The following is a 22731-nucleotide window of genomic DNA, read 5'->3' as shown; positions in this document are numbered from 1 at the left end:
TTTAAAACTTTTGCTTTATGAAAGACTAAAGAGAATGAAAAGACAGGCTACAAACTGGGAGAAAACATTTGCAAACAATATATTCGATAAAGGACCTGTATCTAGAATATGTAAAAACCTCTCAAAACTCAACAGTAAAAAAAAATAAAATTCTAGAAAATGGGCAAAAGACACAAGCAGGTATTTGTTGAAGAGGATGTAGAGATGACAAACAAGCACATGAAAAGATGTGCTTAGCCATCAAGAAAGTGTGAATTTAAACCATTATCACAAATTTCACATGTTCTCACTCATAGGAGTCAAAATGAGTGAAAAATTAAAACAATTGTTCTCATAAAGATAGAAAGTAGAATGATGATGATCAGAGGCTGGGAAGGATGGCAGGTAGTGGGGGGAAGTGGGAATGGTTTAGATGCAAAAATATAGTTAGAATGAATAAGATCTAGTATTTGATAACATAACAGGTTGTCTGTAGTCAACAATAACTTACTGTCATCTTTTTAAATAACTAAAAGAGTAGAACTGGAATGTTCTTAACACAAAGAAATAATAAATGCTTGAGGTGATGGAGATACCCTAATTACCCTGACTTGATTATCACACATTGTGTGCCTGTATCAAAATATCACATGTACCCCATAAACATATATAACTATTATGTACCAATAATAATTTAACAAAATTTTTTAAAACCACCATAAGATATGATATCACTACATACCTATCAAAATGGTGGCTACATGTAAAATTTTGATAATATCAAACGCTGTCAAGGATTCAGGGAAACAGGGTCACTCAGATGGCTGAAAGAAATGTAAAATTATATGGCCACCCGAGAAAAGAGTATGTCATTTTATTTCAAAACTAAACATGTACTTACCACATGCAACCCAGAAACTGCACTCCTGGACATTTATCCCAGAAAATGAAAACTTAACATTCACACACAAACCTATGCACACGTTTATAGCAGATTTATTCCTAATAGCCAAAAACTAGAAACAACACAAATATCCTTCATATCCTCCAATGGGTAAAATAAACTGTGCTACCTCTTCTGTACCATGGGAAACTACGCAGCAATAAAATGGAATGGATTATTGATACATGCTACAACTTGAATGGATCTCAAAGAAATTATTCTGAGCAAAAAATTTTATAACAGCAAAAGCCAATCCTCATACTGTATTCCACTTATACAGCATTCTCAAAATGACAAAATTACAGACATGAAGAACAGACAGTGATTGGTACAAATTAGGGACTTGGGAAGAAGGGTGGTGGCTATGACTATGAAAGGGTAGCATAAGGAATCCTGTATCCTGACTGTGGTGTTGGTCACATGAAATGTACATGACATTACTGAAAGCTGAAACCCTAAGAACAGAAACCAGACCAGTGATTGCTAAAGAGCGGTTGGGGAGAGTGGTTTAATTACAAAGGTAAGGAGGGGATTTTTGAGGGTGATGGAAATATTCTGTATCTTGATTGTAGTCATTGTTACATTCATCATACATCATACACACATCACCTTAAAATGGTGAATTTTACTGTATGCAAAATATGCCTCAATAAAGAACAAAAAAATCTGTTTGTAAATAAATGAATGTAAATACTAAAAAATGTTAAGAGTGGCATTCTATAAGTGGGAGTATTACTTGTTGATTTTTAAATCTTTTTTCAGTATTCTGTATTACTTTTTAAATAAAAACTAATGAAAGTTTTTTTTAAAATCTACACATTTGATAAACCTATATATAACTAAATATGCACATACACACGAGTGCATGTATAAGTGATGAAATCTGAGTATGGTTGATAGATTATATCCATGTCAACTTGTGATACTGTTCAATAATTATGCAAGATGTTACCACTGGGAGAAAGAGGTAAAAGGTATATGAGATCTCTATTATTTCTTACAACTGCATGTAAAAGTATAATTATCTCAAAATAAAAAGTTAAAACAAAGGAATGATCCAGTACACATCAAGAGCTACAATCATGCTCATAACTCGACTTAGCAATTTCATTTCAGAAGTCAGCATTTATCTACTCAACACCCACAGGAGGCACTGTGGTAGGTGACGGAGATTCAGTGGTGAAAAAGGCAAGCATAGAGACTGTCTTCATGAACTTTCATTCTAGGAAATGGGAAAACAGTTCAATGTATGAAAAGGGTCATTAATCTTCAGTCATATGGGTAAGAATTGGAATCAAACTAAATTTTTAATAATAAGAGAAAGGTTATGTCATTTTTGGAATACCATATGCCTATTAAAATGATTATAAATATTATTTAACAGGATGGAGAAAAGCTTGTAACATTAAAGAGAATACTAAGTTTTAAAATGACATACTCATTAGTATTGATAATTAATGACAACTTATTTTATATGAATAAAATTTTATTGAATTTTAGATAATTAGAAAGAATAAAGAAATGCAAGATAAATGCTTTCTAAACAGCATCCGATAGCATCATCTTTTCAGTGTCATGGTATTTTCACTTTTCTTTATAAAAAGTATAGACATTCATTTATTTAAATTTTTACAAAGTAAGAACCATCAAATGGAAAAAAATAAGTAATGCTAAAGTAAATTCAGCTTTTTATCAATACTGAAATGGTTGGCAATGGTTAGGTTCTGAGTGTAGCCTTTTGGAAAAACAGTGTTTGCAGCAGCTGTTGGTGTCCATTCATTCAAATAACTAAAAAAAAAAAGTTAGGAAGGAAGCCACTCCCTGTGAAGACTATGCTTGCAGGAGAAGAGGGCAAAAAGCATGGTGGTAAGAGGGAGTGAGAGAACACATCCCAGAAAGAAAAGACACTCTTACTGAGACATGGGATGAGTATCATAAATAATCTAGGAAACAAATCTGGGAAGAAATTTGTGAGTTGCTTAAAGTGTGGTTAACGCAAGACAGTCAAATGACCAGATCTACATAGCACAAAATAAAGTGGGGGAGTTTGTAAATTAATCTGGTGAACCGCAAGGCCAGCCAAGCCAGGTAGTAACCACAAAAGGAATCCCTTTACAATGGTGTAAAATGCGTCTGGGCAACACTGCAACCCTGAGCTGACACAAATGTAGAGTAGACACTTCCAGCAGCACACCAGAAGATACACCTTTTGTCTCAGTCTTACCTCTTCTGCAAAAAGAATTATTTTGAAAAACAGAAAAACAACTTCTGCCCTCCCTGACAAGTAAGTTAAACTCTACTTGTCAAATAAAGAGAAAGTTACCTACCTCAGTACAAAAGGCATCAGGTGCTGTCCTCATTAATATTAACCTACTGTAATAGCAAGGGAGATCTGAACAACCTTGCTCCGAGAGGCTGCCCAGTAAGCCTACAACCTCTTAGCCCTACCTTCCTGCCCACACAACCCAGCTCGTTCATGATATGATGGACCTCTATGAGCTCACTAAATACAACCATTGAACAAGGTATTATACAACAGTCTTTTCTTTCTTAGCCCAATGCCTCTCATGTATTTTTAAAAAAAATCTTCTATAAAAAAATATTTTTCCAGGAAAAAATAAACAGTAATTGCCATGGACCTGTAACAGATCCTAGAATAACACAGACAGGCAAGAATCTGTCAATATAGCAATATTCCAAATATGAAATTCATGGTTCAGGAAGACATAAATAAATAAATATGAAGGGGCTTCTCAAAGACGTTTCCTTTGTTTTCCCCCATTTCTTACTGAATTTTGCTCATGTAAAAAGTTTTGATTATATGATAGAAGAGTCAGCCCTGTTGGGACCAATATTAAACATTTATACCATTAAGCCCTCTACGTAACGAGGGAATTGGGAGAGACAGAGCGTATCACAGGGTTGCTCATTATTTTCTTAAAGACACATACCTTTTAAAATAATTTCAATATTTAAACTCCATCTGGCACTTTAGTCTCTTAAAAATTATTAAGTTAGGCATGAAGAACAAACCCATCTGGGCGGCAGTTTGGATTTTAAGTGCTATTTTGCTCTTGTATCTTTTTCCTTGGCTTGGCACATCTTTGAGATCCAGCAGAATCCCAGGACATCTTTGGTGGGGAAGTAAGTCTTCAGGATAGAGCATTCCAGTCCATTTTACACATCTTAGTGGCTAAGTAACAGCACTGCCTCCTTCTTTGTGCATTTTACTCATTATAAGGAAGTGTTTCTTTCCCAGCACTCCCCCACCCCACCCTCCCCCTTGTATGAGGGCACTCCATTTATTCATTTCTGAACACAACCCTTCCTCATGTCCTATACCAAGGACCCGGCCCGACTCTGGGCTGGTACCATGACAGGTACTGCACCAATTCGCTCCAGCGTTGCATGGCTGATGGTGTAGGAATGACTGTGTGGAGGCCGAGGCTTCCTACTGACTGAGCCGTTGCTCCTGGACATCACCTGTGGTGATGACCCTCTGTTGGCTGTCACTACCAGAGTCTTATGTTGACCCGGGAGCAGATGGCTCCCATTAGCATAAATGGACGGTATGCTGGCATTGCCTGAGCGGAGGGAGAAAGACTGGCCCAAGTCACTGAAGTGGTTGACTGACTCTGTGTTTCTATGAACTTTTGGATTGTTGCTCCAGTATCGACTGTTGTAGGTATTGGAAGAGGTTAGTGTGTTGTTGTCTGAGGAGGAAATCTCAGTGTGAAATGCTTTGGCAGAAGAACACTTGGGTGGAAGATCATCCTCTCTGAAAGGAACAAAATAAAGTTGTCATTAGGATTTACTTCAAGTTAATCCTATCCTCCTACCCTGGAATCTTTCTTTTCATGTTAAGGCTTATACATCCAAAAAACAAATCCAGGACGTCTCTCGTGAAAGCAGGCATGGCAACCCTGGATGGCCTCAGCTTTGGCATCCATTCCCTTTGAGACAATGGTCAAGAAAATCTCTCCTCAGCTTCTCAGTCTCCAACAGCAGAAAAGGAAATCTCAGATCTCTCAGAGAATGTCTCTTCCAGTACAACTTTTAAATATATATGTAAACAAAATTCACATAAATATGTTTATATATCATATAGTAAATATATAAAAAATCTTGATTTATATATATTTATAGTAAATATATAGTATCTTGCTTTATATTTATAGTAAATATTCATATATATAGTAAATATATATTTATTCACTCATAAATATTTACTATAAGTAGGAAATGGGTCCATGAAGAAATCTACTAAACTAGGTGTCATAAAATAGCTGGGAAATCAAACTATAGGTATGCAGAACTTCAAGAAATAATCAGAGTTGGCCTGACTGTATTGCTCTATGGAGACTGAGAAATAACTGTGGGGTGCTGATGAGAGGTTCTCCTCAGTAATCTTATCCTGGGGAAGACTCTATCCCTGCATATGGCCCAACACTTAAGAATTACAACAGGCTAAAAGAAGTCATTTAATTTAAGATGTTAACCAATTCATTTAACATTTATTGAGTACACTTTACAATATGTTTCATGTAAAAAAGACACAAATCCTACCTAAGAAACCTCTAGTCATGGAGGGTAGTAATCAATGAAGAAAGTTCACAAGTCTGAAAGGTTGGGCAAGGCGCTAAAGACAACTTATGTGAGGAGGTGATGCCTGGCCTAATCCAGAATCAGATTAAGGAATTTAGTAAAGAGATAGATCAAACGAGAAGCATGGTCCAGGAAGAGAGTAGAGGCTTGAGTAAAACCTCTGAGTAATGGGAAAATGCAGGACAGACTAGAAGGCAAAGTATGCTGAGAGTGGTGAGAGAGAAGATACGCAGGCAAGAATCAGATCCTGTAAGGCTATGGTATGTCTCACTATGGAGACTGGAGTCATTACAGCATTTTCAATACAGATATGCCATGATGAAATCTGAGACTGAGCCTGGACCCTCAAATCTCCCCAGTATGACTAGGTCACTTTTCTTTAAAGATCATGTTGGCACTGTTTTCTTAAAATGTTCCTATTCTTGTCTGAACTACCTTTCTGAGCCAAATTGCCTTTCTGAGCCATAGTGCTGTGGCCTGACTGTGTACAGGCACTGGTATGCTCTTATGGCATTCCTTCTTGCTTTATGTTCACATCTATTATAAACGTCAATAGTAAACGCATGCTTTAGACACTACCTTTCCCGTTGTGGCAGCCACCTAACCCTGCCTATCCCGGAGATATGGAAGAGAAGGGGAATTCTTCATTTGTATCTTCCTAGTTGGGCACATGCTGGACCGTCCCCTCCTTCATGATCCAGTGAATAAAGCTGTGTGGTACCATGAAGAAAAGTGATATACAAGAAAATATCATGTGGCCACTTTAATAGTCTTGGCCATTAGAGCTTTACGATTAGCAGATATATCTTAACTGCCAAAAATGAATAGAAATACACAATGGCTATGCAGGACAAATTTGAAAAATCTGACACACAAACCTTATTTCATTAGGAATTTCTTCTTCTTCCTCCTCTTTATTTTTGCTTCTCCAATAAAAGAATGCCCCCAAAATTAGTGCAATGCAAAAAATGATAATAACTGCACCAGTGCCAACGGCTCCAGCTATGAGTCCAATGTTCCTGGGCTGGGCTGCAAAATATATTTAAGGTATATTTAAGAAAAAAAGAAAGAGAGAAATAGCATATACCCATGCAACTGTAATAAGCACATAAGCTTACTAGATAATCTGCTTAAAATGTATAAAACTGTCTAAAATCTTTCATCCATATAAAGTTAAACCTCAATTAACTTTCTATATTGTCAGTGGCTAGGACCAACACATAGTAGGCTCTGAACATATTTTGAATGAATAAACAATTAAATGACTTGCACATTTTAGGAGAACAATACCTACAGTAGGTAACAGACAGCACCAATCTAACTTGCCTAATCTACCCTACACGAATGCTGGAAACTAGGGGATATCCTTCTACCTCAACCCAGCCAGATCACTCCCTTTCGCAACTGGAATTCAAATATCCCAGAATTCTCAACTAAAGAGAAGTTTTCTACACTGCCATTTACAACCTAGACACTCAAAAATTATGCAGATATAAAAAATTAGGAAAAAACACGAGAAGGTCTTGCTATACTCATAAGATTATTACCATTTTCATAATGTATATAGCATTATACAATAAGAACTTGTTCAATTTTATTGATCCTGAGGAGAAAGATATTTTGTCATAAAGATTATCATATTGCTGAGGCTGGAAAGTATACTAAAACATTTATAAACTATTTTCAATAATAATTAAAACCAAAACAATTTCTATTTAATCTTCAGATAACCTTAAGACAATTCAGCAGAACTCTTCATTTTCTGGTATAACAAAGATCTTAGAGTTTCAGATCCAGGGTTGACATCAGAATTCCATATGCTTACGTGAAATAACCTGGAGATCCAGAAGACAGGTGCTGGTTCCAATAGCGTTAGAAGCCACACACTGGTACAAACCTGAAGTCAGGGTACTGATGTTCCGGATGGTGACTGTTCCCTGGACCTGGTCTGTCACAAAAATAATAATCAAGTGAGGATTTGGCAGGACTAATAGCAAAACCAAAGAAATCAGGAGAAGACTATAAAAACAGATGAACACTGGAGAGCTATCAATAAATTTTTTTGGGGGGTAGAGTGAGAAATTATTGGTTCATGAATGTTAAAGACTAAAATTACTGTATCACTTTAAAGACCTGGAACTTTGGAGGGCTGTCCTAAATAAGAACAATCTTAAAACTCAATCTGCAGGTTAGCATGTAAAGTCCGAAATGTTAGTAGATTTCTCTGAGGAAATGGTGGCTAATACTTATCCTAGAGAATTTAAGGTAACACCAAATTCTAGTTCTCAGGAACTGCAGTAACATAAAGATCATGTTAAACTTATAATAACTTTAACTTCATACCTGATGAAGAAAATATCAAATCTGTGCTCTAAGATATAGACTGTTACTCCCTAACAACAATTACAGTTGTTTGTGTTAAGTCAGATCCTCCAAGAAGTAGGCACCAAGACAAGCATGAGGTTTCCTGGAGGAAATACCAGTAAAAGAAATGTGAGAGGAAGCTGCAGGAGGCAGGGAGAGCCTCAGACTTCGGTGTAGGTCTCACCACTCACTGTCAAGGGGAGAGGGAAGCAAGGAAGATCGGGTAGGAAGAGTCTCAGGCTGCAACACAGTTTTATGGAAGTGTCCAGTAGGCAGATGGGGAGTCCTTGAGCCAAAGTCACATGTTAAAGGAGTCCCATGCTTTGCAGAAATAGGCCTGCATTAGGCCCTAACCCTAACCCTAACTCCTCATCACTGGCTGGGAGCAGCCCAGAGGAAGCTTGGTCTTGGTGCCAAGCAGTGGTGGATCTAGAGGAGAAGCAGCAGGGCTTTCAGTCAATTATGTTCCCCATATCAGGAGTTTGAACAATAACTTTTCAAGGCCACTGCACTGGTATTGCCAAGAAATGTTTCACTAGTTCACATTTTAGTAATTCATCATTAGCATATTTTGATTATTTTTTCCTATAAAATACAAATGACTTACAGGAATAACTTTAAAAAGTTAATAGTTATTAATATGTGCCAGGCATTGCATAAGCTTTTATATGTATTATTTCAATCTTTACAATTACCCTGAGGTATTTTTATTATTAATCTCATTGAACAGTCAAGGAGACTGAAGCTTTAGATGTGTAATAAGATTACACAGCTGGTTGTTAAGAAATTCAATTGGATGAAGGGGCTGTTTCACCTCTAAGCTCTAGGCTTCACTGCCTTCCTTATGCAGGAAAGAGAATACATTCAGTCATCTCAACCATTCAAAATAGTTGCAAATTTAGAAGTAAATGGAAAAGCTTCCTAATAGGACAAGTAAAAAAATACTCTGACACAAAGTCCAAGTATGCCTGGGGCTACACCTGGAGCTATCCCCACCCTGGGTTACTTATTTTTAGATGGAACTAAGATTTAGTTAACTGGTTTCTGCTGGCAACCATCATCTCTATCTAGATCAAAGGCAGAAGCAGACAGGAGGGTTCAGCAAAAGCAGACCTGAGTAAAGTGTGCATGCATTTATTAATTCATTCATTTAATAAATAAATATTTATTGAGCATCTTCCTTTGTGTTTGGTTTTCTGAGGATGGTGATAAAATAATGAACAAGACAGGCCCAGTCCCTTACCCTAATGAGACAAGTATACACACAATTACAATATATGGGGTAGTGCCAGCCAGAGATAGAGAACAGAGAGTGATAGGGGAGCATACAGGAGGGGCATCTAATGAGGGATTGAGAAATCAAATAGACCACAGGGGAGGAGAAAATAATTGCTGTCTCAAAAATTACCAGGCACACAGAAAGGTGCTAAATAAAGGTGATCAATAAATAAAAGGGCTGCCTACTCTTTAGTGTCTGTTGTGTACCACATACACTGTCCTAAGAAACATTGAATATGCCTCATTTAATCTTCGTAACAAGCTTATGTTCTATATTCCCTACTTTTCAAAGACAGCTCAGAGAAGCTATGTAATTTGTCCAAGATCACAGAGTATACAAGTAGCAGCAATCTATAAAATGAGGTTTGTCCAAGTTCAAAGCTTGTACTCACCATATATACACTTGGCATTCTAGTAAGGCATTTAAAATCACATTATTCTATAGGATGCATCTATAGAATATCTCCTGACCAATACATGTTCCAATGCTGTTAGTATTATAAACTAAGCAACGTGCCTATCTCCCTCTTCAACACATGTACTAATATAATCAATGCAAGAAAACCATAATCTCCAGGCAATCAACTACATAATTTGTGTTCCTGGGGTTTTTGCTGTTGTTGTTGTTGTTGTTGTTATTGTTGTTAGTGGTGGTGGGTTTTCTCCTAAGCTCTGGAATTCTAAAAATTTGAATAGAAAACTGGTAATTTTGTTGACATTTCCAGAGACAATTTGGGAAACTGTAAACAGCTCCTCTACGCAGCATTCTGGCATGCAGAAAGAGGTAAACTCTAAATATTCTTGCTTTAAAAAGTTATTTTTAAAAGGTGAAGCCATTGTCTTCCTTTTGTCTCTATAGATGCCAACACCATGAGCATGTTACTGTAAGAAAATATTACTAAATGAGGTTGATATACCACGGTAGATTTAACTTGGAATATAATCAGAGAAGGAGACAGGTATATTGATAACAGAAGATTAACCAAAACAAAACAGTCTGTTTATGCAGACAAGGCAAAATAGAGAAGGGAGCAACTCCAGCAAACAGCAGACTGTTTGCAGCCACAAAGCACACAGCCCTTCCCGAAACTAGCAGGCTAATTCCTCAATCTGTCATTTCACTTGGTCTGCTTGGGCAGGGAAGTAGTTTTCTGAAATAAAGTCAGAGAAAAAATATTCTTTTGAGCTTCTTTTAAAGAATAGGGAAAGTTCAATGGCATGAAACTACATAGTTTGGGGAACTCAAAGGACATCACACTCCACTGTTTTAGTTCATAGCAACTATGTACCTGGTTCACCAGCTATATATCTGGCATAGAAGGCCCTTCTGAATTAGAAAAAAACAAATGTTAGTGTACATTTCCAGTTCCATCCTTTCTCCTTAGCTCCAGAATGCTGCCTCTGGCTGCCTAGTAGCTGATGTATCTGCTAAGAGCACATTCCAGTTGGACAGCCTAAGTTTGAATCTATTCTACCTACTACTAGTCATACGGTCTTGAGTGTGTTCCCTGTTCTTCATCAACATTTTAGTTTCCTCATCTGTAATTTGTAGCTACCAAAGTGCCTACAACCGCAGATTATTGTGAGGACTAAATGAAAGGTTAGTATGGTACATGGTAATGTTTCCATGTGGGAATTCCTTCCTGGCACTTCTAGGGGAACTGATATATTTTTCTGAATCTTAAAATATTCAATCAAGAAATATGAAAAATGTCCAGTGTCTCCCAATGGATATTAATTCCCAATAGATACTGATCTTCAGGATTTGAAGAGTGATAGATAAGAATTCTTAAATCATAAGTTATATATTTTTCATGATTTATATATTTTAAATAATGAGTGACTATAATAAACTGAAAATTTCTTATATAAAAGTTTCAGAAGTATTCTATAGGCTATGTAACAATGGATGCATACTTTATTGCTATTTGAATGAATATGTTACATCAAAATTACATATTTCAATAATATGTAAAAATGATCCTAACCTGAAAAAGATATTTAATTTTTAAAAATTGTAAATAAAGGGAAAATTAATACAAAATAAATGTCAAATAAAAATCTGTGGAAAAACTTAAAGATAACAACACAAATACTTAATATCAAACTCTATTACTCTTAAAGATAAATTTAAAATATAACATTGGACACAGAAAATTTTATTTCATTTTGTGTTGATGCTGGCTGAATTAAGGCAGAGATGGAGAAGGGACAGGGAAAGAACCTGTTCCCATTAATAGAATTTCCAAGAACACCATCCAGATGGATGTTAGGATACATCCCGCTTCACAGTAGCTCAGTTCCTTCAGACAATGATAAAAATATTTTGTCTGTTTGCCCTGATTTTGTTTTGGCATTGAAACAGATATTGTTTTTGCCAAATCAGATTTTAAATTCATTTCTGATCTCATGTTAGTATCCTGCAGAGCAACATTCTCATCCTCTTCTATTTGTGTTTCTGCCATTCAAGTATTCACAAAGAGCTGAAGCCTATAGCAAATATTCAAACTTGTGAAAATACCAAAGAACATTACTCAGCATTATTTGAATAATGTAGTATGTATAAATACATTAGTATTTCTTTGCAAAAATGATTCACCATTAGCAACATACAAGAAGGCCATGACCACACACTTATCACATGGCCAAAGCTACAAGCAAGACCAACTAATTGCATTTTGACTGCTTCTCTCCTACCCACTTCTGTTTACTCTGCTTTTACTTTTAACTGGACATCAACAGATTCTTCTGAATCAGTATATCTCTATGTTGACTGTTGCTCTTTAATTCTCAAAGAATGGCACATGGTGCTCAAGAAATGTTATCATTATCATTATTTCAATCCCCATCTAGAGGTCCCAGGAGACCACTCAACTCACTACTTTCCTCAAGCAAACTTCTACAAATTCCTCTTCTGAGTTAAGATGGTTACTGTTGATTCAGCAGTCCACAACAGGAATCTTGGTTAACTCTGACTCTTCTCAGTTCAAACATCTAATCAAGCTCCATATATTGTAATTTTGTCCTCAATCTCTCTTGAATCTTACCCTTCCCCGCTGTGCCTTCTCCATCCCTGTCACTAGAGACTTAGTTCAGGTCCTCTTCATTTCTTGATGGGGCTATTATCAAAGCCTTCCATTTATAACTGGCTGCCAATCTTTCAGCCTGATTACTGACACAGTTTCTAAAAGGCATATCTGGTGATCTTCTCTTGTTTATAAATGTCAGTGCATCTCTACAGTTAAAGATAACATCCAAACTCCTTGCATATTACATAAAGCCTTTCACAATCTGGACTTTACCTCTCTGGTCAAATCCCCATGTCGCTTTATGTCAGCTTCACAGATATTCTCACTTGAAAACGTCAAACTTTTACACTTGCAAGATTTTGTAAGCATGGTTCCCTGTATTTATAATACCCACTTTTAACCAGTAAAACTTCTATCCATCATTTAAGACCCCTTTCCTGCTTGGGAATCTTTTTCCCTATAAAATTCTTCCCGGACTCCTCAGGGACAAGTAATATTTCTATCATTTAAATTTTATAGCACTGCATACATTTTTATAGCACTAACATGTAGTGCTACGATTTTCTCTTTATATCCGTCTCCTCCATTAGGCAGTGAGCTCCAGGATGGAGATATGTTTCCTTGTATTTCTCTACCTTCCCCAACCCTCAACTCTGAAGCAGTTGCACAGAATAAGGTGTGTGTTTATGTGTGTATGCATACACACACATATATTTAAAAATGAATGAATATATACACAAATTAATATAGTGATAATTGTTGGCATTTAATCTTTTTAAAAAGAGGAAGTACTGAACATTATATAGGATTTGCTTCTTTATGTCAGAGGGCAAAAAAAAAACAAACTCAACTTCAGTTAGAATAACATCTTGATGAAGCAGAAAAAAGCACTCATTTATTCAGCACTTTTAGTGGGCAAAAATGTTTCTGCTCCCCATGAAAAAAATTATGGAACCACTCTTACTGGGAAGGGAAACAGCAGTGCCAGTCCAAGAAACAGAATCAGTGTGTGTGGTGGCTCATACCTATAATCCCAGCACTTTGGGAGGCCGAGGCATTTGAGACCAGCTTGGTCAACATAGCAAGGCCCCATCAGAACACTAAGGCACGAAGATAACTGAGCCCAGGAGTTTGAGGTTACAGTAAGCTGTCATCATGCCACTGCACTCCAGCCTGGGTGGGTAACAGAGCAAGACTTTGTCTCTAAAAAATGAGAGAAGAGAGACAGAGAGAGAGAGAGCAAAGAGGAGAGAGATGAGAGAGAGAGAGACAGAGAAAGAGAATATCAAGATTCCTGAGTGTTACAACCACACCAAGAGAATTTTAGTACTTCCTATCACTTTTGGGCAAACCTGCTCTCTTCTAGGAGCCTCAGTCTTCTCCCTCATGAGAGTGGGACCATGGTGATATTTAAGATACTCTCCTGCTACAGCTATGATTTCTAAAGATCTACACAGAGTTCTCAGGCAAGCAGGAGAGTTAATCATCTCTCTTCACTGTATTAAATTATGAAAGGATGAGGAAAACAGAGGATTTCTTACAAACCATGAAAGAAAAATGTACAATCTAGTTTGAGAAAATGCTAACCATTAATAATGAAACTAAATATACCATACTTTATATTTACCAAGTAAAAGAATGGATAGAAAATGAATTGCCATTATTTACACATAATTTTTAAAAACACATTTTAAACTTCTCTATGCATCTTTAAAGTGTGAAGGATATTCTCCCCTTTAAGTCAGAAAGGAGGTGGCTTTTCTTCTAATTATCCCTCAGCTTTCCAAGTTTTCCTGACCATTGTGAGAAGTAACTGTGCTTATCTCCACCCTTGGTTGCCAAGAAGCTGCAGGACTTGGAGAGTGGGTGTCATTCCAGGAAGGAATTCCACTCCATGGCTTGATATGCAGCTCCTGTGAGCTAGCTCCAGCCCTGGATTTTCAATTGCTGCAGGACAAACCCCGTGTTGCCTCACATCTCCAATCATCTCACTCACCAGCACAGGGCCCAGCCGCCCAACCACCCTCACTGTACAGACAATCATCCCTTTCCTGTTTTGCTCATCCCTTCATCTTCTTGAAACCTCTAGAGCTGTTGGCAGAAACAAATAGAAAACATAACCTACAGCTTTAGAGAAACTATAGAAGAACAATCCAGGTGAAGAGTTTACATGAGGAAAACAGGAAAGGAATGTCACCATGAAGAAAAGTTAACTACACAACAAACAGAAGGATTAGCATACAAAGAGCATAAAGTTATGTGAAGTTCACTATAAAATCAGTATGCTTAAAATTATTAAACATATACAGAATAGTCACCATAATACAAGAGGATGATGCCATGAAGAGACAAAAGCAACATAGAAACAGAAATAGCCAGGTGCTGCGGCTCAAACCTGTAATACCAGCTACTCGGGAGGCTGAGGTCGGAGGATTGTTTAAGGGCCAGGAGTTTGAAGCTGCAGTGAGCAGTGATTGTGCCACTGCACTGCACCCTGGATGACAGAACGGGACTCTATCTCTTAAAAAAAGGAAAGAAAAGAAGAAAATAAATTTAAAACTCAGAGGACAGGCTGAACAGCCATCAGAGCAGGAGTGAGAACTGGTGATCTGGAAAAATAAAAAACAAAAACAAAAAATAACCAGAATGCCACACAGAAAGGTAAAGAAATTTACAGATAAGCAAAGGATTAAAAAACATGGTTTACAGAATTAAAAGACTAAACCAAGAGCTAATAGGAAGCAATAAACAAGAGAAAAGGCTATATTCAAAAATATAAGGACAGAGATTTTTCAATAAGTGACAAAAAAACTCTCAATTTAAGAAGCACCACAAGCCCACAGCAGGATTAATAAAAATTAACACATACCTAAAATATATTCTAGGATCTACACAACACCAAGTACAAAAAAAATGCAAAAAGCAAAGGTAGGAAAATGCAAATGCCTACAGACTACCAGGGGATTTCTCAACAGAAACAAGAAAGGTGGGAAGCAAATGAAACATTTTCAAATTCTCAAGAAACAATAACTGATAATCTAGCATTCTATACTCACTAAACTGCATAAAGAGTATAGGGGAAAAAAGATATTTTCAGAAAAACAAACCTGAGAACAACTTAACACTCATAGATCATCCATGTAATACCTACTGAAGGGTGTGTGTACTTAAGAAAATGGAACACAGAAAAAATGACTGTGATGAAAGAAGCAATGTTGAGCCAAAAAACTGGCAAACTTTTGGGTAAATCTATATAAAACTGAAATGTATGTAAACAATGACAAAAATGGGGATGATTAATAAGGAGACAAGTTAAAAACAAGATGGAACAAATATACTAAAGCCAAGAAAATAACTAAAATGCAGACAATAAAAATACAGAAATTAAGCATATGAGAGAGAAGCCGAGAGTCATGGTGGACAGAATGAAAAGGTCCAAAAAATGGCTAATAGGAGAGAAGAGAGAGAACTGATGAGATGAAATATTCACACAGATTAGGGAAAATGGAAGAAAGACAGCTTTCTATGGTCCTATTATTTGGATAGAGATTAGAGATTTTTTTTTTACTTCTAGACTACATTAAATCAAGTATGTATTTAAGAACTTTAAGAATAAGCACTAAGAGAAATACACTTATAACTTCAAAAGTAGAGGAGAAAAAATATTATAAAGAATATTCGAATAATCAGTAAAAGGTATGGGAAGAGGGGACAAAGAAAAAAGCAAAAAGCTTAATAAATGGAAAACCTCAAATAAAATATTAGACATTGAACCATACCCATAATCATTAATATAAATGAATTCAGAGGACAGACACTCTCAGATTACAAACTGAAAACCAAACTAATCCAGATATATGTTGTTTATAAGCACTATACCTAAAACATAAAGCACAGACAACTGAACGCCAATGAACCATATAATAGAAACATACCAACAAGAATTACCCAAAGAAAGCCACTGTATCTTTTAAGTTTAGTAATTAAAAAAACACAAAAAGCTTATTAAACATAGAGAAACAATGAAATACAACAAGCTTGTAAGCATCTAATGACACAGGCTCAAGATGGGTAAAGAAAATTGGCATAATTGTAAGAACAAATTGACAAATCCACAATCTTACAATGTGATTTTTAAATACATATTTCTCATAGTAACCTAGCTGAAGCATGTAAAATATTGCTAAAGATACAGAACATTGAATAATACAACTATAACGCTTCCTATGCAATGCATGTACAAATACCCTAACACCTGCAACATAATGGCTCTTAAAGTCTCCACCTTGGTGGCTGCACTCCAAACACACTGGCCTCTTTGATAATTCACCAAGTACATGGGCACATGCCTGTCTCAAAGCCTTCATATGTCCATTCCCTCTACCTGGAATGCTCTCCAGTCCCCATATGCACAGGGCTCATTCCTTCATTATCTTTAAATATTTGCTAGAATATAATGAGGCTTACCCTAAGCACCTTACTCAAAACTGCTGCTCCTCATACCCTAACTAATCTATTTTACCCTGATCTAATTTTTCCCCACAGAACTTTTCACCTTGTAACAAATTCTACAATTTACTGATTATATTCCATCTCCACTCATTAGAATGTAAGCTCTACAAAGGAAAGAATATCCTGTTCAGCAACGTATCTTCAGCATCTAGAACAGTTTCTGGCACCTGATAGGTGCTTAACAAACATCTGAGGGAGGGAAGGAGGGAGGGAAGGAGGGAGGGAGGGAAGGAGGAAAGAAATTTATGCAAGTTACAAGAGGGGTTAGATAAAATCGAAATCGCAGTTTAGCAAGACAGATTTTTAAAATAGAGGAAAGGCACATATAAACAGTATTAGGAATGAAAAGGGGACTAAATACAGAGTTTAAAACTTCATAACAATGATGATGGTAATTTAAATATTAATATTTAGTAGGGGCTTACATATGCCAGCTGCTGTTCTGCACATCTTACATGCTTATTCAATCTTTATCCAATCATAAGTTAGTCATGATGATTGTCTCCATTTTACATATAAGAAAACTAAGACACAGGGTCACATACCCAGTGATTCCTGGATTCACGGTTCAAAACTATGTCCACTGTCTCCAGAACTTACACTCTTAAATGCATTATTCTGTTTTTGTATAGAGAATTCTATGAACATCTTGATGGTGATATGTATAACTTGGACAAAAAAGACATTTTCCAGAAAAACAGGGTATAGAAAGCCTGTACCATTAGAGAAACTAAATCAGAAATCAAAAATCTATGAAAAAACATAAGAGCAAGGCAAACATTCATAGGCAAATTCTATAGAATCATCATGATGCCCAACTTATTCATACTATTTCAAAGAATAGAAAAAAGGAAAAGTTGCCAAACTCATAAGATTATTTCGTATTATATGGTACTAAAATTGAACCAGGACAATAGAAGACAGAAAAAAAAACCCATAGGCCGTTCTTACTGGTGATCACTGATGCAAATATTTTATTAAAATATTAGCAAACCCAATGGAACAATTTATTTTTAAAAATCACAATCAAAGAGACTTTATTCCATAAATGCAAGGATGTTTTAACAATAGAAAATGTTAAATGTAATTTATTTATTGAAATTCGGTCCCAGATAATTCTTTGTTATGAGGGTTTTCCTTGTGCATTACACAATTGTTTTTCTTTTTTCCCCAGCTTTATTGAAGCACAATTGACTAACAAAAATTGTATATATTTATGGTATATATTTTGATATACATAAATACTGTGAAAAGATTACCACACCCAATCTAATATGTCAGTCACATCACATAACTACCTTTGTGCGTATGTGTGGTTGGGAACAATTAAGATCTACTCTCAGCAAATTTCTAGCATACAATACAGTAACGCTAAATATAGTCACCATGCTGTACATTAGATCTCCAGAATTTATTCATCCTGAATAACGGAAACTTTGTACCCTTTAGCCCACATCTCCCCATTTCCCCCACTCCCCAGCCCATGGAAACCACCATTTTATTCTCTGTTTCTACCAGTTCAACTATTTTAGACTCCTCATTGTCTTAGTCTGTTTAGGCTGCTATAACAAAACACCATAGACTGGGTACTTTATAAGCAACAGAAATTTATTTCTCATAGTTCTGGAAGGCTGGGAACTCCAAGATTAAGACCCCAGCAGATTCAGTGTCTGGTAAGAGCCCATTTCCTGGTTTCTAGATGATGATGTCTTCTTGCTGTGTCTTTCAGGACAGTTCTTTGGGTGGTCTGGGACCAACTCAGTTCCTCCCATTTTCTTGCTTGCTGTTCTCAAGCATAAGTATAGAACATGCTGGGAATACAACATCCTGAGTTAAGAAGGAACTGACTGGAACACCTCAGGCTCTGTTCCAGACCCTCCTAGAAACAGGATGTCCTTCAACACTTTAGCGCAGTGACACTTGGGTATAAAACTCAGAGTGAGCTGCTTTCTGGGTTCTCTCAGCTGATGTGCAAGTGGACATGTGCAGACGAGACTCTATCTGTTCCAGGAAACTTTTCTGAGCCTTGGGGAACTGGCTTTCACTGAATGCTAGGCTTCTGTTGTCCTTTGCTGCCTATTAAATAATAAATCCACTTCATGAAACTTGTTTTGTGTATGAATGCTCTGTCTCACCAGACTCGGGCAAGTAACCAGTGCACGGTAAATTTGCTTTACAGTCCTTACTTGGTGAAAGGAACTAGCTAATGCACTGAGTCTCTCTTACAAGGTTGAAGACATCATGTCTTTTTACCACTAAGTACTTTAGTGAATACTTCCTAAGAACAAAGACACTTTTTATATAATCACAGTAAATGTATCAAAGTTGAGAAATTTAACTCTGATCTAAGAGTATTAGCTAATCTACAGTTTATACTCAGTTTCATCAATTATCTCAACAATGTCCTTTATAGCTATTTCTCTTCCTGTTCAGATTCTAAGCCAAGGTTCTTCATTACATCTACTCATCTTAACCCATTTATGCCCAGTGTTCCATTACTGGAATGCTAAGCATGTGGGAGTTATTTACATCCTACTGCTCAAGGTCATCGCCAATGTCTGAATGCAAAAAATCAAAAACTTGCAACCTCAGGCATAAATGGGTTAACTCCCTAGTCTTTTTCAATCTTGATAGTTTTGCCTTCACATTTGTTTGTTTGAGGTTTCCTCATGATGAGATTTAGGTTATGTGTTTTTGACAGTAATATCACAGAAATGATGTGTCCTTCTCAGTATATATATTAAGAGGTACGTGACATCAGTTTGTCATAATATTGGTGAAGTTTACTTTGATCACTTGGTTAAAGTGGTACCCAACAGGTCTCTCCCTTATAAAGGTACTTTTTTGTCATTAATAAATAATTTGGGGGACATACGTTGTAACTAAATAGCCTGCTTCCCATCAAATTTTTGCTCGCTGTTTCACCTCAGTGATGATTTTCTAACTCCATTATTCCTTGTATATACATCAGTTGGCATCATACTGAGAAAAAAAAAAGGCTTGCTCTTTGACTCCATTTATTTATCAGTAGGGATTTGGTGATTCTTATTTTATTCTATGGGCTATATATTTATTTTAACGTCTGAATTGTCCCAGATTTGGCTAGAGGGAGTTCCTGCAAGCTAGTCTCTACATATAAGAGAAATTCTTATCTCAATATATTATTCCCCTGTCACCAACCAGACTTCTGGGATTCACTCTCCTAGTGTCAAATATTCTTTTTTTCAGAGAATGCATCATGAGTTTATATTAATAATGTAAACATAATTAGTAAAGTAAATCTTCTGAAAAAAACCTGAATTATTTTGGGGTAATATTCTATTTTGAGATCAACTTTATTAATATGGATATCAAGAGAAAAATTTAGAAGAAAAATATTACCATTTAATGTACATGATTATGATAGATACGGTAATCCAAAGTAAGTTTGATCATCAATCCAGAGTTTATAAAAGACAAAGTTTTCATCCTTGTCATTCAAGTTCACTTTTATACCTAAAGCTGCAAAAAGTATTCAAGTTGAAAAAAGGATACAATATCAAGAAATCTGACTGATAGACACTTATCCAGAAATAAAGAGGTTATGGAAGGCTATTTCTACAGCTATTTCTCAACTTACATACAAATAACCACTGTCAATTGTTCATTTAAAATTCCAAACTCTATCCAATATTCCACAGAGATATTACAAATAAAAACAGAAAACGCTGCCACAGAGGACCTTGAGGATGATACTGTTAACCCCTTTATTTTTGTTTTAAAAAAGCAACATGGGCCCAGAGAGGCGAACTGTTACAGAAACAGTGGAAAATCTAAAATTTGAATATAGTTTTCAGTATGTCAAGACAAGGGCTATTTTAATCATGTCATTTACAATGGTGAGATTGACAAATCAGTCCACAAAAAGCAGCTATTTAGCCAACAGTGTGGCTGAAACATTTAGCAATGAACAACAGTATTGCAGCAATCATTCTTAAAGTAATAAAAGTTATTATGTTGAAAAGTTTTTTTAATGATGAATTTGAGGCTAGGTTAATTAAAAGACGATTGTAAGGTCCATCAATATTTGTTGGGATTACTAGCAGAAATTTATAGGGTCTTTAGAGGCTTGTGGCGCTGGCTCTTTAATGTGAATAATTTTACAACAACTTAGGACTTTCCTTTTCCACGACAGGCGTGGACCATCAATATGATTCAGACTTATGTGGCCTAATTAAGGTTGTTTGTGGCCTCTCCATTAACTGCCAACACTTTACGTGTAAATTTCAGATTTGTAAATCTACCCTGAGAATACAACAAGAAACATTTTCTGTATTAGAGATGATGTAATACTCGAAGCTGCTAAATTTTATTTTCTTGAACTAGAGTATTTTATAATGTAATTCTATATCTTCCCCTCATTTTATTTGACAAAAATCTCTTCAATTTTTTAAGGATGTCCTCTTTAAAACTAAATTTAAGGAGCTGGGTTTACATGTAGAAATCATCCATGACACTCAGGCTTCCTCCATTATTACCTGTTTGGTGTGACCAATTCCTGGATCTCCTGTGACCTGAGGCCTTTTCCTTTACTCTTTCCTATCTTCCTCCTCTAACCAGATTTGAGGCTGAAAACAGGAGAATCGACCCTCCTGACACTATGCTCAGGTTTCTCCTAGTAAAACAGGCAGCTCTACCTCAAGCAGGAAGTGTATTCTCATATATAAATTTCAAGGATTGTCTTACAGTTAACACAAAGAAGCTATTATTTAGGTGCTTTAAATCTTCATGTGAATGGGAAGAGTTCCCATATATAGTTACCACTGGATGAAATACATTTCATAAAGGCAATATAGAGAAGAGAGAGAAAATGTTTTATTCACTTTAAAGTTGAAAACACAAAATGATCCAGAAAGCTTTTTCAGCAGTTATAGGGTGTTATTTTTCAAAACCTATTAAAGTTAATTACTTTTTTAATATTAGAATTGTCCATGATAACTAATAAAATGGGTAAAGCAGCACTGTACATACCCTGAGTAGCTGTTGGAGGTAGTTTGAGGGTATTGTCTAACTTCTCCCAAAGGTAAGTTGGTCGAGGAATGCCTTCCTCTGAGCTACAGAGCAGGATGACATCGCTGCCAATATCCTGGGATCCTTGGATTTGGCAGTGTGGGGCAGAAGGGGGAACTATAACAGGAAGAGTAAGCAATAGAGTACACATTTTACTGTGAGCCAAGTGATGACGGAGGAGACATCAACATTCAGTACACTGGACCCTTAGATTACATTGTTTTGGGAACATATACCAGGAGACAGCCTCACACCTGAACCCAGAGGAGTCATGTACCAATTCACGAGGCTTAGGCACAGGAGCAGACCTGCAGCTTTGGTAAGCAGAGGGCAAATGTGCACAAAGGGGCTTCACCTTTTGATTATATTTTCAAGGTATCTTAAGATCTTCTTTTCACTCTGCTTCCTCTGAAGAATTCTTAAGATCCATTGTATCAACATGTTGCTTTTAAAAACATTGCTGAAAGAGGCCACTTTTAGAGATTTCAGGGAAAAGCAACCCTCATCCTGCCAACTATCCTCTGGCAAAGACCACTTTAACAAGGTCCTGCGTTACTTTACAGACAAAAACCGGACAGACCTACTTTATACCAAATTCTGCTTTATGGTGGGGAAAGTGAAACTAAGGTTCAAGTAAAAGCAGAGTTGATAATAATGTAGTGGACATTTCACAACCATTAAGACTGGACACAAAAAACATGGAACAAAAATTACCAAAAAGAACACTAAAGGAAGAAGGTGGTAAAAACCAAAACAAAACAAAACCATAAACTAAGCCCATGGCTTGAAGTTTCATGCAGGGGAATGCAGACGGTAGAGTTTAAATCCAATTTATGATTTATCTGTAATGCTAATGACTTTTCAGTAAATATGTACACCCTTTCCAAAATGAATAAATGAATGAATGAAAAAATGAATGCAGAGTATACATAGGAATCAGAAAAAAAAAAAGACTGGGTAGGGGAAGAGAAC

At 36.3% G+C, this 22731-nt stretch overlaps 1 protein-coding gene across 4 annotated transcripts in view; it reads right to left on the bottom strand.

Moving 5' to 3' along the window:
- Window positions 1-2390: 2390 nt before the first annotated feature.
- Window positions 2391-22731, bottom strand: part of IGSF11 (immunoglobulin superfamily member 11) — a 128030-nt gene continuing 107689 nt past the window's right edge. For 2 of the 4 annotated variants that reach the window (XM_065539170.2, XM_045385476.3), the window contains exons 4-7: window positions 21721-21876; window positions 7353-7475; window positions 6406-6556; window positions 2391-4700 (exon numbers count right to left, since the gene is read on the bottom strand). In XM_065539170.2, the coding sequence (XP_065395242.1) occupies window positions 4259-4700; window positions 6406-6556; window positions 7353-7475; window positions 21721-21876 (872 nt within the window). In that variant the 3' untranslated portion in view covers window positions 2391-4258. Of the gene's footprint in view, window positions 4701-6405; window positions 6557-7352; window positions 7476-18299; window positions 18522-20091; window positions 20212-21720; window positions 21877-22731 lie in introns of those variants that run through there. The other 2 variants (XM_045385477.3, XM_074033777.1) reach the window with 2 other exon arrangements.

The sequence above is a fragment of the Macaca fascicularis genome, chromosome 2, assembly GCF_037993035.2.
Source record: "Macaca fascicularis isolate 582-1 chromosome 2, T2T-MFA8v1.1".
NCBI lineage: Eukaryota > Metazoa > Chordata > Mammalia > Primates > Cercopithecidae > Macaca > Macaca fascicularis.
Note: the sequence above shows the minus strand (reverse complement) of the source record. Positions and strands in the feature narration are given on the sequence as shown.